The sequence below is a fragment of the Ahaetulla prasina genome, chromosome 16, assembly GCF_028640845.1.
Source record: "Ahaetulla prasina isolate Xishuangbanna chromosome 16, ASM2864084v1, whole genome shotgun sequence".
Lineage (NCBI taxonomy): Eukaryota > Metazoa > Chordata > Lepidosauria > Squamata > Colubridae > Ahaetulla > Ahaetulla prasina.
The window spans coordinates 11,885,001-11,900,000 of record NC_080554.1 but is presented as its reverse complement, the minus strand read 5'-3'; the positions used below and the strand labels follow the sequence as shown (position 1 = coordinate 11,900,000).

The 15,000-nt window shown below is 46.5% G+C and overlaps 1 protein-coding gene across 4 annotated transcripts in view; it reads right to left on the bottom strand.

Annotated features, from left to right (window-relative positions):
• Positions 1–15,000, bottom strand: part of NEK6 (NIMA related kinase 6) — a 95,444-nt gene that overhangs the window by 52,245 nt on the left and 28,199 nt on the right. For 3 of the 4 annotated variants that reach the window (XM_058159115.1, XM_058159116.1, XM_058159117.1), the window contains one exon: positions 1,154–1,270. In XM_058159115.1, the coding sequence (XP_058015098.1) occupies positions 1,154–1,243 (90 nt within the window). In that variant the 5' untranslated portion in view covers positions 1,244–1,270. Of the gene's footprint in view, positions 1–1,153; positions 1,276–15,000 lie in introns of all 4 variants that reach the window. The other variant, XM_058159118.1, reaches the window with a different exon arrangement.

Here is a 15,000-nt window from a genome sequence, read left to right as displayed (position 1 = left end):
AAAGATAAGTCCAGCTCTTTCTAAGAAAACATCACAGCAGCCTTGGGCCTTATTCATATCAGATGGTAAGATAGAGTTGATGTGTGTACATGATGGAGGAACTCTTGTTCAAATACAATCTAGGACAGGGGTCTCCATCCTTAGCAACTTTAAGACTTGTGGACTTCAACTCCACAAGTCTTAAAGTTGCCAAGGTTGGAGACCCCTGATTTAGGGAATGCAAAGGTTCTTCTTCCAAAAAGCAACTGTCCATCCTTGGTTTGTTTTTCTTCCTTGAAGATGCTTCACTTCTCATTCAAGGAGCTTCTTTGGTTCAAGGAGTTCATCCAAGAAGTTCTTCATCCAAGAACTGAAGAAGCTTCTTAAGATGAGAAGCAAAACGTTTTCAAGGAAAAAACCAAGGAAGTCCCGTTGCCTTTTGGAAAAGCACCTTTGGGACAACCATGGCCTGGATGACTGAGAATCTCTATAGACAATTTAGGAAACTGATCATTCTTCCTGAGGAGGGAGGGAGACAGAGAGAGACAGAGAGACACACACACACAGATACAAAAAGAGAGACTCAGAGAGAGAGAGAAACACAGGGAGAGAGACAGACCGAGACAGAGAGAGAGAGAAACAGAGAGAGAGAGAGAGAGAACGAGAAAGAGAGAGACACAGAGAGAGACACAGAGAGAGAGAGGGGGAGGGAGGGAGAGAAACAGAGAGAACGATAGAGAGAGACAGAGACACAGAGAGAGAGAGAGAGAAACACACACACAGAATGAGAGAGAGAGAGAGAGAAAGAGAGAGAGACAGAGACAAGGAGAGAGACAGAGAGAACAAGAGAGAGAGAGAGAAACAGAGAGAGAGAGAAAGAGAGATGGAGAGAGAGAGAGAGGAGAGAGAACGAGAGAGAGAGACAGAGACAGAGAGAGAGAGAGAGAGGGAAACAGAGAGAGAGAGAAAGAGAGACGGAGAGAGAGAGAGAGGAGAGACAGAGAGAGAGAGAAAGACAGGGAGAGAGACAGACAGGAGAGAGAACGAGAGAGGGAGGGAGGGAGAGGGAGAGAAATATATAGGTACTAAATCCTAATTCTGGGTATATTTTTCATTTCAGCTGCTGACGTGGGTGGCCTCCAAACCCAAAAGAGAATTCAAAATGGCTGCTTACTTGTGTGTCATGCTGATATTCCGGGCTGGCCACTTTGCAGAGCAAGTTCTGGTCTCCCAGGTGATGTGGATGGTTGTGTTGTCCTTCCATTGTAACATGCCAAGCTGTGTCCTTCAGCTGTACTGAAACAAGAACATCAGGACGTCAAAAGAAAAGAGACGCACAACACTGGGCGCAAAGGAGCTGAAGGAGGGTATCAAAACTGTCCCTTCCTTCCTTCCTTCCTTCCAGACCTTTCCTTGGCAAAGCTCTGGTGTTAAGTTCTTGGTGTCCTCACAACTTTCCTGCAGATGGTTCATGGTCTAGGTCAGGGGTCTCCAACCTCGGTCCCTTTAAGACTTGTGGACTTCAACTCCCAGAGTCCCTCAGCCAGTTGAAGTCCACAAGTCTTAAAGGGACCAAGGTTGAAGACCCCTGGTTTAGGTCAGACAATCAATACAGGGATAAAGTTACCTAGCTGGTAATAAACCAGCTGCTGGACAACATCTGAAGGACAACAACCAAAGAAATATCTGCAGGAAAATGAGTAATGTTGGCCAGAATGTCTGAAAACAACCAAGTGTGGAGAACATCAAGAACCCAACAATTCAACCTTAGCTCTTTCTCTTTTCTACCGAAAGCTATGGTGAGCATCTAAATATCCAAAAATGCTCCTTTATAAGGTCAGTAACAGGAACATTGGTTCCTTTCTCGTCTCGGTGCTGCTCCCTTTTAATTTGCTTGGGGCTGGTAGCAACCATCCATCAAGAACCTCGCAGAACTTAAGGGTGGTTGGGATAGCATGAGGTAACGAGAATCAGGCAAGTACCGTTTCCCCCAAAATAAGACATCCCCTGATAATAAGCCCAATTGGGCTTTTGAGCGCATGGCAATAAGGCCAAGCGCTTATTTCAGGTTTCAAAAAAAAATATAAGAAGACAAGGTCTTATTTTTGGGGAAACACGGTAGCAAGACACGAAATCGGTTTTCTCACTTACAGGATGATAACTAAGGACTAAGAAAGCATTTCTGCAAAAGGTAAAGGCTCCCCTCACACATACGTGCTAGTCGTTCCCGACTCTAGGGGGCAGTGCTCATCTCTGTTTCAAAGCCGAAGAGCCAGCGCTGTCCGAAGACGTCTCCGTGGTCATGTGGCCGGCATGACTCAACGCCGAAGGTGCACGGAACGCTGTTCCCTTCCCACCAAAGGCAGTCCCTATTTTTCTACTTGCATTTTTTACGTGCTTTCGAACTGCTAGGTTGGCAGAAGCTGGGACAAGTCACGGGAGCTCACCCCCGTTACGCGGCACCAGGAATTCAAACCGCTGAACTGCTGACCTTTCGATGGACAAGCTCAGCATCTTAGCCCCTGAGCCGCTGTGTCTGCGTTTCAGTTCCTTTCTGCAAAGAAGCTGGCAAACACGGTATTACAGCTATCCCACCTTCTCGTGTCACCAATAAATCTTCGCAGAGAGAAATGAAAAACCCCTTACTACACAAACCAAATGCCTTTTGGCTGCTCTTGGGACCATTTTGATTTTAGAGCAGGCAGTTTCAAAGACGGAGAAACCGTCTTCTTGTCAAGGCAAGAGGAAGGAGAGAAAAGAGAGAAAGGGGAAACGGGTTAAATTTAACCAAGTTCCAGAAAAAAACACAGCCAAAACAAGAACTGAGACATGATTCTGGCATTTCCTCCACCTCTCTCAGCGATATGGAAACCTCTCCAATTTTTTTTTTCAATGAAGTCGAAATGTTGTGGGGGCGACACAATTATTGGTCTACGCATGTATGAAAGGCTTTCAATGCATCTTCCAGAGATGATGTGGAGGAGGAGATCTTGTCTGAAGTGGTGTAGGGTTTCCTGCCTAAGCAGGGGGTTGGATTAGAACAGGGGTCTCCAACCTTGGCAACTTGAAGCCTGGCGGATTTCAACTCCCAGAATTCCCCAGCCGGGGAATTCTGGGAGTTGAAGTCCTCCAGGCTTCAAGTTGCCAAGGTTGGAGAGCCCTGGACTAGAAGATTTTGTGACCCAGGTTCCTGGACCTGGACTCCTGGACTCGGATGATTCAGAAAGTGAGGGAGAAGACCTGGCAAGCCCTGCTTCTCTTGGGCCCTCTCCCTCCCTGGCACCCACTCAAAGGGAGGAGGAGGGGCCGGCAAGGCCTGATTCTCTCGAGCCTTCTTCTGATTTGGCAACGCCCCAAGAACAGTTTTGGAGTGATGCAAGACTGCGCAGACGTGACCGGCGCGCGCAGCAGAAGCAGCGTTGGGATAAAGCCAAGGAATGATGGTCATGCAGTGACATCTGCAGAGACTATAAATAGGAGGCGGGACTTCCTGGGTTTTTGTCTTGGACAAAGCAATGAATTTGCGCGGGCAAACTGTATCAATGGAGGGAAGAATATATTCGTGAGTAATTCTGGCCTTATCTATAATTTCCTCGTTATCTCCAGAAACTTGGCAGGCCCGTGGGTAGACGTGGCCAGGACATTTATCTATGTAAATAAAGTAGAAGAGGAGGCCTTTGACTGACTCTTTGTTGGGAGTATTGGGGGAGGGAAACAGAACAGAAGACCTCTGTTATGTACTATAAAAGGAATGTGCTATAGTTTTCACTCAGGTCCTCCAAAAAGGTGGGAAAATACTTAAAGCCCATTGGTTAAATGGTCTGGCAGCCCTCTATACAAAGAGGAGACTGCCAGAGTAGCACTCTGTTGGGTTATACTGGTCTACTAATAAAGAGCTGTTGTTACTCTAAGACAGTGATTCTCAACCTTTATAGTGCTGTGACCCCTTTAATACAATTCCCCACGATGTGGCGACCCCTTTAATACAATTCCCCATGAGGTGGCGACCCCAACCATAAAATTATTTTCGTTTTGAATTTATCTGCGCCTGAAGCCGTATTGGCTAGCGATCTGAACTGCTTGCGATTGCCTTGAGGACGGAGGCATTAAAGCGGAGACTCCTCCCCTATTAAGTTTATGGCGCCTGAAGCCAGATTAGGCTAGCGATTGGGAGTGATTGCAGCTGGCTTGAAAGGGAGACATCAGAGCAAAGATTTCTCTCTTTTTTAATTCATCGCACCTGAAGCCGAATTCGGCTAGCGATTTGAAGGGCCTGCAGCTGGCTTGTGGAGTCAACCATTGGAGTGCGATTCTTCGACTCGCAAGTATACTTCCCATATTTCCGATGGTCTTAGGCGACCCCTGGCAAATCGTCATTCAACCCCCAACGGGGTCGCGACCCACAGGTTGAGAACCGCTGCTCTAAGAGCTGTGTCCGTCTTTTCCATCATCGGATCTAACAACCTCCAAGGTCCCTTCCAACTCTAAAAGTTATTCTAACTTCAAGAGCTCACTTAAAAAAAAAAAAAAAGGAACCAAACAGAAACATCAAAACCGTTACGACTTTTCTTCTCCTGCTGCTATTCAATCACAGTTTCTCATTTTGACCCTAAATCAGGGGTGTCAAACTCGATTTCATTGAGGGCCGCATCATGGTTGTAGTTTAGACCACGGTGGTCTGGGGTGGGTATGGCCAGCTCAACGTCACTCATGTCAGGGGGGTGCCTGTGGTGGCCCGAGCGCTCTGCCAGTGAAAACGGGCGCCTGAGCTCCGTTTTCGGCTGCGACAGCCTCCTGCAACCCTCTGCCAGTGAAAGGCAGCCCTCCCAAGCTCCGTTTTCGGCTGCGACGGCCTCCTGCAACCCTCTGCCAGTGAAAGGCAGCCCTCCCAAGCTCCATTTTCGGCTGCGACGGCCTCCTGCAACCCTCTGCCAGTGAAAGGCCACGGGCAGCCCTCCTGAGCTCCGTTTTCAGCTGCGACAGCCTCCTGCAACCCTCTGCCAGTGGCAGGGAGCCCTCCCAAGCTCTGTTTTTGCTGGCAGAGGCACCACAAGCTGGTCCTTCGTCGTTTCCAAGGCTGCCCCATGGGGCAGATCTAAGCACTTCGCGGGCCGCATCCGGCCCCCGGGCCTTGAGTTTGACACCCTTGCCCTAAACCATCATCTGTCAAGATGCTTTGCAAAAAAATATATATTTTTAAAACTGTGCCCCCTCCCCACTCCTCCAACTTGAGTCTGCGTCCTCTGGATGGGGATCACAACACACACACCCCGCCTACCCTGGTCCTCTTATCCCTGAGTGACTTTTATGGTCTGTTATCTTGCAGCATTTATGCCACGAGATCTTGTAAGGAAAATTTCACCTGTCATTAGTATTCTCCTGGCAATTTCCCTGGCTCAACCTTTAAATCTCATCCATCACACTAAAGAACGCCGGCAACGAAAGCGATCATAATATATACCCTTCCTCTTGGTAGAGCCCAATTACTAGCTAGGTTCTTTTTTTATTTTTAGTATTATTTATAATATAAAAACAGCATGCTAAAAAGCAGAGACATCACCCTGCCAACAAAAGTGCGTATAGTCAAGGCTCTGGTTTTCCCAGTTGCAATAGATGGCTGAGAAATTTGGACCATAAGAAAGGCTGCGCGCCAAAGAATGGAGGACTTTGAACTCTGGTGCTGGAGAAGACTCCTGCGAGTCCCTTGGACTGCAAGGCGATCCAACCGGTCAGTCCTAGAGGAGATCAACCCAGACTGGCCAGATCCTGAAGATGAAACTGAAATACTTTGGCCACCTAATGAGAAGGAAGGACTCCCTGGAGAAGAGCCTCATGCTGGGAACGATGGAGGGCAAAAGAAGAAAGGGACGACAGAGAACAAGGTGGCTGGATGGAGTCACTGAAGCAGTCGGCGTGAGCTTAAATGGACTCCAGAGGATGGTAGTGGACAGGAAGGCCTGGAGGAATGTGGTCCATGGGGTCACGATGGGTCGGACAGGACTTCGCAACTAATAACAACAACAATATAAAATACAAAAGGAAATATGAGAAAGTAAGGGAGGGAAACGGGAAGGGAAAAATATAGGGCAAAAGGAAAAAAAGAAAAGGCATTGACTTCTAACTCCCTTTGGTGCAGTAGAATAAGATAATAGCATCAAAACCTCAACTTTTTTTACTTTTCCATAGTAATATAAACCAGCCATTTCTATAACAACAGACGTATCTGATCGGCAAAACCCCAAATCAAAGTTTCATTTTTTTTCCCACCCCAAGCACAAAGTCCAGAAACGGTTTCCAAGCAGAAACTAAAAGTAATTGTGCTTTGTTTTGTTTTCTCTAATCAAAGCCATCGATTTAGCCACCTCGTCTACCTCCATCAACCTTTGCAGCCGTTCATCCGTGGTGGGAATCTGATTACATGCTCCCTTCAAACACTTTCTCCCTTCCTCTTGCAAACTGCAAGCGAAGAGTAAAGACAGAAGCAGCAGCTCTCTCCCTCGGCCGAACCCAGACGCTGGAAGCAGACGGATGTTATTCGGGAAAACGCCGGATAGTCCTGAACTGAATAATTAAGCGTCTGACGGCCCCTTTCAAACACAAGGATCTATTTACTGTAAACGCTCGTAGTCTGAAGTCCTCTGCTGGGTTTTCTCGGAAGGTAATCCGAGGTGACTCAAACCGAGCCACTGAACAGGAAGCAGATCAGAAATAAGGCAATCACACATCCCTTAGAAGATAGCGGGCATTTTCCAAAGAAAAGCAATCAAGGCCACTGGTGTGTTGCACATCGGGGGAACAAGCGTCTTGAAAAGCTCTAGAACAGGGGTGTCAAACTCAAGGCCCTGGGGGCCGGGGCCGGCCCGCGGGGTGCTTAGATCTGGCCCATTGGGTCGCTCTGAAAACAGCAAAAGGACAAGAGTTGAAATTCAGCAGGTTCTGGAGAACTGGTAGAGGAAATTTTGAGCAGTTCGGAGAACAGGCAAATACTACCTCTGGCTGGCCCCCCAAGAGTGGGGAGGGAATGGGGATTTTGCAGTATCCTTCCCCCAGGGGTTGAGAAGGGAATGGGGATTTTGTAGTATCCTTCCCCTGCCACACCCACCAAACCACGCCTACCAAGCCACACCACGCCCAAGCCACACCCACAGAACCAGTACTAAAAAAAAATGAATTTTACCATCACAAAAGACTGGTCCACAGTGCCTTTGCCAGAAAAAAACAGAATAGCCCAGACCTTCACCCAACTGAAAATCTATGGATTTTCCGACTAAAGAAACTTGTTAGTCAGAAGCGACCCAGCAATAAAACCCAGTTAATAGAAGCCATCATTCAATCTTGGTTTCACATTAGAATAGCTGCAGAACTCAAAGACTTGGTTCACTCCATGGGAAGACGTTATAAGGCCGTAATTCATGCTAAAGGTCACCCAACTAAGGATTCACTGACAAATGGGGATCATTTTTGTATATCTTGCTTTTTCTACCTTTTTCTCTTTTTTTCTTTATACTGTAACTGCTATTCTAATAGCAAATCCTTCCTGAAAGTTATTGCATGACATTCTTGATTCAATTATCTTTCCATTGATATAGAATTTTATGGTACTACTCCCCCCAAAAAAAGAAAAAAGTGGTGTTATTCGCTAGTTTTAGAAAATACAACTTTCCCCAAAAGGTTTCCACAATCTTGGCCACTACTGTAGAACTTCACCCAGATCCGAGAAAGACAGTTGACTAATGTTGCGTTGACTTTCAAGATGTGGTAGAGACGGAGAGTGTTTTGACATGAATAATAATAATAAAAAACAAACAAACCCTAAACTTCTCTTACTCAACTCCCAATTCTACTCGGAATGAAGTAGTGCAGATGACCTCAAAGCCCCCCCACCCCTCAACTTCCTCCCGGCTCTTCACCACAACCGGTGTTGTTTCAGGAAGGTGTGAAGTCCTTGTTCCGGCCCTGGAATCCCCCCCCCACTTCCCACAATGCGCCCACCGATGTAATGTGGTTTGCAACAACCGCACAGCCCTCTATGAAAGCAACGCCGCTCGCCTACATTCTTCCGGTTTAAAATGAATTCTCCACTCCACTCCTTGAGTCGGCAGGGTTAATCTTTCGACAGAAAGACAGTAAGATGTTTCCATGTCATTCACAAAAAATCAAAAATCCCACTTCGGTAAAGCCACTCGGTGGGCGTGCCATAAATTCCCCTCCCCCAGCCTCATTTTCAGGGGCCAAAACTTGCAATCGAAAATAAGGAGAAATATTTAAGTCAACTTCTTTTTTTAAAAGAATTGTTTTATTTTAATACAAACATTCCATCTTTCAATAAACAGTGTGTCGTCTGGGTACAAATATTTTGTGCAGTAACAATTCAAATTTACCGCCATATTTTAATATTTTGTCTATTCTTAATACATAACCTCCCTACTATTGTAACAATCCTCTTCTTATCTTATTTAACTTTCTAAAAACATTTTCCGTATATCACGACTCTGCTTCTCTTTCTCATGCTCCCATTTGTTCTCTAACCATTGATAGAATCACTCCTAGAATCACTATAATCATCAGAATCTTCCTGTTCTTTAATTGCAAGCGTTAAATCTATTCATTTCTGCACCATCTAATCTTTTCTTAGTCACATTTCTCATCCGTAGGGATCTCTTCGCTTCGCCAATTTTGTGCATTGATTTATTTTTTTTGTGGAGGGGGAAGGGATTCGTTCTCTGGCCTAGAAGATCCGGATCCAGTGGCTCACCCAATCTGCACAGTCATCTTATCCAGAAAAAAATCAGTTCAGTTGACGCTCTTAAAAGATGCGAGCAAGGAGGTTTTCGTGGACGAGGGGGTGAAATTTGGGTCCAAGATATTTTACGTGCTTTTTCTTTTCTTTTCTATTTCCTTTCTTAAATCTGCTGCCCACCCCTCTCAAAAACCCTAATTTCTCCTCCGTCAACAAGGAAGTCTACAAAGCTCTCATGAGCTAACCTTTGCAGCCTCCACTCTATTTATAAATTCATATCTGCTGGGATCTGCGGGGGGTTTTTTCTGCTTCTCGCTGTCGGTCTCCGGATAGTATTAGTCACCGTTTCACTCTTAAATCAGCTTTGAAGGGATCCTTCTAAACTTAACCAAGGCCAGTACAGCGAGAAGGCAAGTTATAATTTAACTAGAATGCTTGCAAATTTGCATCATCAAAAGCCACTGTTTAAAAAAAAAAAATAGAAGCAAGGTTTTCCTATTTGTAGACCACACCTTTTTTTCCATTAATAAAAATTTCCGGGCACTGGAAGCAAAACATCATCCGGCAGGGCTGTTTAATTAAGTAATTAGTGTTTAGCATCCGACTCTGCCAACAACAGATTCTGGTTCCTTCAAAACCAGCCTGGTCTGTGAAAATACAAAGAATCCTTGACTTACAACTATTTCTTTAGTTCAAAGTTACGACAGCACTGGGGGGAAAAAAAACTATGACCCATTTTTATCACATATGACCGCAGCATCTCTACGCTCAAGGGATCCAAACTCAGATGCTTGGCAGCTGATTCATATTTACGACCGAGTTCAGGTGTTTCCCCTTTTGTTACCTTCGGACAAGCAAAGTCAAGGGGGAGAAGCCAGATTCACTTAAAGACCGGGTTACTGATTTAATAATTGCAGCGATTCGCTTAACATCTGTGGCAGGAAAGGTGTTGTGACTCCAGCCCCCGAACCTGGCCCCATGCCCGAAAGTGACTCCGAAAGTGAGGGGGAAGGGCCGGTAAGGCTTAACTTGGGAGCACCGATTCCTGTGGCTCGGCTCCAGGAGCCAGAACCAGACCAGTCAGAGGACGTAATGAGGCCGTCATCCCCTGATTCCTCCCTTCCCTAGGCTACGCCTTCAGACCCAGCTGATAATAATAATCAAGCTTGGCTTGACCTGTGCTTCAGAAGATTAGAGAGGCGGCGACATCAAAAGGAAGGGTGGGGCAGGAGCCCCACCCCATAGGATATATAAGGAGCTTTGGGACTGCTCTCACTCCACGGGAAGCAAAAATTAGCTGAACCGTTTCAAAAAGAGCTGAAAGTCTTGCTACGTGAGTTATTTGTTTGAACTTTGGCAGGCAGCTGCGATTTCTCTGCCAGGACTGATAAGAGCCGTGAATCCACTGGCTGTGAAGGCCAGCTCGTGGGTCTGAAGTGGGGAAGGAGACAGAACAAAAGGTCGCAAAATGGGGCAAAGCTCACTTAACAACAGAAATTTTGGGCTCGATTTGTGGTCGCAGGTCGAGGACGACCGGTTGTTGACAGAAAGCACCCGTAACATTACTTGCCTCCAGAGGTTGGGAATGCTCCAACGCTGAAAATTGTTAAGAAGAGATTGGATAACCATTTGTCTTAAATGGTATAGGGCAGTGATGGCTCACCATTTTGCTGTTGTGCGCCACAAGCAGGGGGAGATCGCGCACGCGTGTGCCCCCACTCATAATTCAATGTGCTCCGTCCCCCGTACATGCATGCGCTTCCCCCCTGCGCTCCCCCTGCTTTTGGCACGCGATGGCACGGTAAGCCCGATAGGTCCATTTTTCACCCTCCTCAGGCCCCAGAGGCTTTCTAGGAGCCTGGGGAGAGCAAAAAGGGCCTTCCCCACCCCCCTGGAGGCCCTCCAGAGGCCGGAAATCAGGGGTGAAATGCTCCCGGTTCGGACCGGATCGCCTGATCTGGTAGCGATGGCGGCGGGTGGTTCGGAGAACCGGTAGCAAAAATCCCTGCCCCCACCCGATGCCCAGTTGAGCCCCGCGATCATCAGAGTTTTTTTTTTTTACTTTTAAAAGCATTTTTTCTTCGGCCGAAAAAATGCTTTTAAAAGTAAAAAAAAAAAAGCCTTTGATGATCGTGCGGCTCAGCTGAGATCGTCAAAACCCTTTAAAAGCTTTTTTTCCTCTGGCGATCCCAGCTGAGTTGCCTGATCATCAGAGGCTTTTAAAAGCAATTTTTTTCGGCCAAAGAGATTGTAGAAAAAAAGGCTTAAAAAAATTTTTTTTTAAAAAGTTGGCCACGCCCACCCAGTCACATTACCCCCACCACTACCACCAAGCCACGCCCACAAAACCGGTAGTAACAAATTTTACATTTCACCCCTGCTGGAAATGGCCCGTTTCCTGTCTTTTGGTGGGCCCAGAAGGCCTGAAAATTAGCTGGCCAGCGCGTGCATGCCATAGGTTTGCCATCACAGGTATAGGGTTTCCTGCCTAAACAGGGGGTTGGACTAGAAGACCTCTAAGATCCCTTCCAACTCTGTTATGCTATGCTGTGCTATTCTGTTCTGCATTCTATTCTATTCTCTCTTCTCTATTCCTTGTTCCCTCTTCTCGTTTTCTTTTTTCTTCTCTTCCCTATTCCCTCTTCTCTTCTCCTCTCCTTCTCCTCTTCCCTCTTCCCTATGCCCTCTTCTCTTTTCTTTTCCATATTCCCTCTTCTCCTCTTCCCTATCCCCCTTCTTTTCTCTTCCCTTTTTCCTTCCCTTCCCTTCCCTTCTCCTCTCTTCTCTTTTCCCTATTCCTTCTTCTCTCTTCTTCTCTTCCCTCTTCTCTTCCCTATTCCCACTTCTCTTCTCCTCTTCCCTCTTCCCTCTTTTCTTCTCTTCCCTATTCCCTCTTCTCTTCTGTCTTCTTTTCCCTATTCCCTCTTTTCTTCTCTTCCCTATTCCCTTCTCTTCTCCTCTTTTCTTCTCCTCCGTATTCTCTCTTTTCTTCTCTTCCCTATTTCCTCTTCTCTTTTGTCTTATTTTCCCTATCCCCTCTTCTCTTCCCTATTCCCTTCTCTTCTCCTCTCTTTTCTTCTTCTCCCTATTCCCTCTTTTCTTCTCTTCCCTCTTCTCTTCTGTCTTCTTTTCCCTATTCCCTCTTCTCTTCTTTTCCCTATTCCCTTCTCTTTTCCTCTTTTCTTCTCTTCCCTCTTTTCTTCTCTTCCCTATTCCCTCTTCCCTATTCCCCCTTCTCTTCTCCTCTTCTTCTCTTCTCTTCCCTTTTCCCTTCTCCTCTCTTCTCCTCTTTTCCCTATTCCTTCTTCTCTCTTCTTCTCTTCCCTATTCCTGCTTCTCTTCTCTCCCCATTCCATTCCCTTCCCTTCTCTTTTCCTCCCTCTTCTCTTCTCATCTAATTATTATTCCCTTCAAACTAACGATACCTAAAAATGCAAACTTGATGCCACTGTGTCTGATCGTATATGTTGCACTATTTACGATCCAATATTCTATTCATACAACTCTTATCTAGGTCTCTCCATGAGACGGCCCCAATCAGCCTCCATAAATTCCTCCGAAGATTAAGTTGACAGGAACCTTTCAAAACGTATTTTGAGCCCCTGTCTCAGCATTTGCATGGAGCCCAAACCGAAAAAAAATAATAATGAATTGGAAGATTTTACCCGGATTCAGATACCCTGCGCAAGGTCTCCTATCCTTGAAATATGAAAATAAGAGGATAAGCTCCTTGTCTAGAAGCAAAAAATATTCCCTAATCTCATTTGGCATGTGCCAAATCTCATCTCGGACATTTGAAAATCCTTTCTCCTGTAAAGTAAAACCCAGGTTAAGCATCAAGAGAGAATTTGGTGCATTTTTAACCTGTCAGTAGCTTGAAGAAACAGGCGCTTCTCTCTAATATGTTCAGTTTCAAGTTTTTGTTCAGGATGAGTGAAGACTGGAGACCACAACCCTCAATTCTTGGAAGGCCTTCAGATGTTGGGATAGGATAGGATAGGATAGGATAGGATAGGATAGGATAGGATAGGATAGCAGAGCAGAGCAGAGCAGAGAAGAGCAGAGCAGAGCAGAGAAGAGAAGAGAAGAGAAATTGAAATAGAATAAAGAAGAAAAATGAAAAGAGAAATTGAAATAGAAGAGAAATCAGCATAGAATAGAATGCAGAATAGAATAGAAAATAGAATAGAAAATAATGGAATAGAATGCAGAATAGAATAGAGTTTGAAATAGAAGAGAAGAGAAATCGAAATAGAAGAGAAAGCGTAGAATAGAATGCAGAATAGAATAGAATATAGAATAGAAAATAATAGAATAGAATAGAATGCAGAATAGAATAGAGTTTGAAATAGAAGAGAAATTGAAATAGACGAGAAATCAGCATAGAATAGAATGCAGAATAGATTAGAAGAGAAATGAAAAGAGAAGAGAAACTGAAATAGAAGAGCATAGAAGAACATAGAAGAGCATAGAATAGAGCAGAATAGAATAGAATAGAAGAGTTTCCTGTTAGAGCAGGGGGCTGGACTAGAAGACCTCCAAGGTCCCTTCCAGCTCTATTCCGATCCTGTTCAATTTCTGTTCTATTCCATCCCATTCTATTTTTTCCCCCCTGCAGTCCTAACTATCCGTTGACCTCTGTACCAGGCAGTTATAGACCCATATAGTGCTGGAGCACCCACAACTCCTGGAGGCAAGCCATTCCGTTGATTCTTCCTCATTGCGAAATTTTATTTTGAATTTCTCCTCCTCCTTTCAAAATCACAGCCGTCATTTGCATCCTCGGTAACAGCGGTGGGGATTCAAATAATTGAACAACTGGTTCTCGGCCCTAGTGACCGTCTGAGTGGGCGTGGGCGTGGGCATGGCAAGGGGGTGTGACAGGCAGCACTCGGCCTTGTGCACCCCCTCATGCCCTGTTTTGGGCCTTATAGGACTCCCTGCACTTACCTGGGAGCCAAAACAGGCGCGTGGGGACTCCTGGAAGGGGAGGGGGTGGAGCCAGCCAGCAATTTAACAACCGGTTTGCCTAAACCACCCCGAACCGGCTGAAACCCACCATTGTTTGATAACATCCAACTTGTAGGCTTCAAGAAAGGGAAGTCTCAAGACCGTGATGGCGAACAGGTGGCACGCGGAGCCATATCTGTGGGCACCGGGCGGGTTGCCCTAGCTCCACTCCAGTGCGCATGCACGCTAATTTTGGCCAGCTAATTTTTGGGCCTTCTGGGCCCACCAGAAGTTGGGAAACGGGCATTTCCGGCCTACGGAGGGGTTCCGGGGGGGGAGGAGGAGGCAATTTTTGCCCTCCCCAGGCTCCAAGAAAGCCTCTGGAGCCTGGGGAGGTTGAAATACGGGCCTTCTGGTCCCAATGGAAGTTGGGAAATGGGCCATTTCTGGCCGCCGGAGGGCCTCCAGCAGGGTGGGGGAAGCTGTTTTCTCCCTCCCCAGGCTCCAAGAAAGCCTCTGGAGCCTGGAGAGGGCGAAAAACGGGCCTACCGGACCCACCGTGCCATTGCGGGCCAAAAGCGGGGGGAGCGCAAGGGGGTAGAGCACACACGCACGCACGGGGCATGGGGCACATTAAATTATGAGTGGGGGAATGCGCGTGCATGTCCCCCTCGCACTGCCCCCGCTTTTGGCACGCGACAGCAAAAAGGTTAGCCATCAGGTTAGTCTTAAGACCTCAATTCAGCGTTGCAAACCACGAACGTTAGGCTAGAACAGCCACCTACCACGGCGAAATCGTGCCATTCACCCGGTACGGTGGGAACGAGTTTTAAGGAAGAGGGTGGGGGGGGTTGGCGGAAATGTCTAAAGCGGCAAAATTATGAGCCAGGCTAATAAGGATTTGCTGCTAAGATGCATTTCTTCAATTATCGGAGAACGCTGAAGTCCGATCTTCAGGGTGTTCCACGTCCTGGCTGGCCTTCGCATCCGTGTTAAGATGAATTGTTCTGCTGGCAACGCCGCCTCCTTCAAGGGTCTAATAAGTTCCCTCAGGATTTGGTGCTGTAGTTACTTTTCTTTCTTTTCCGCGGGAAAACAAGGTTCTTTCTCGCCGAGCAACTTCTCTAATATTCTGAGGTACAACAGACCACAGAGGCCGTTGTGTTGGTTAATAGGACGACATTTATAACTCAAAGGGAGCCTTGTTCTTTCGGCTCCAGCCGCGGTGTAAACAACCCTCGGATGAAGGAGCCGCCGTGAATTTGTTTTCCCGCGAATCTCTTTTTGATGCCAGTCTGGTCTTTTCCTTTTGGGCTCCTCCGCCTTTCAGA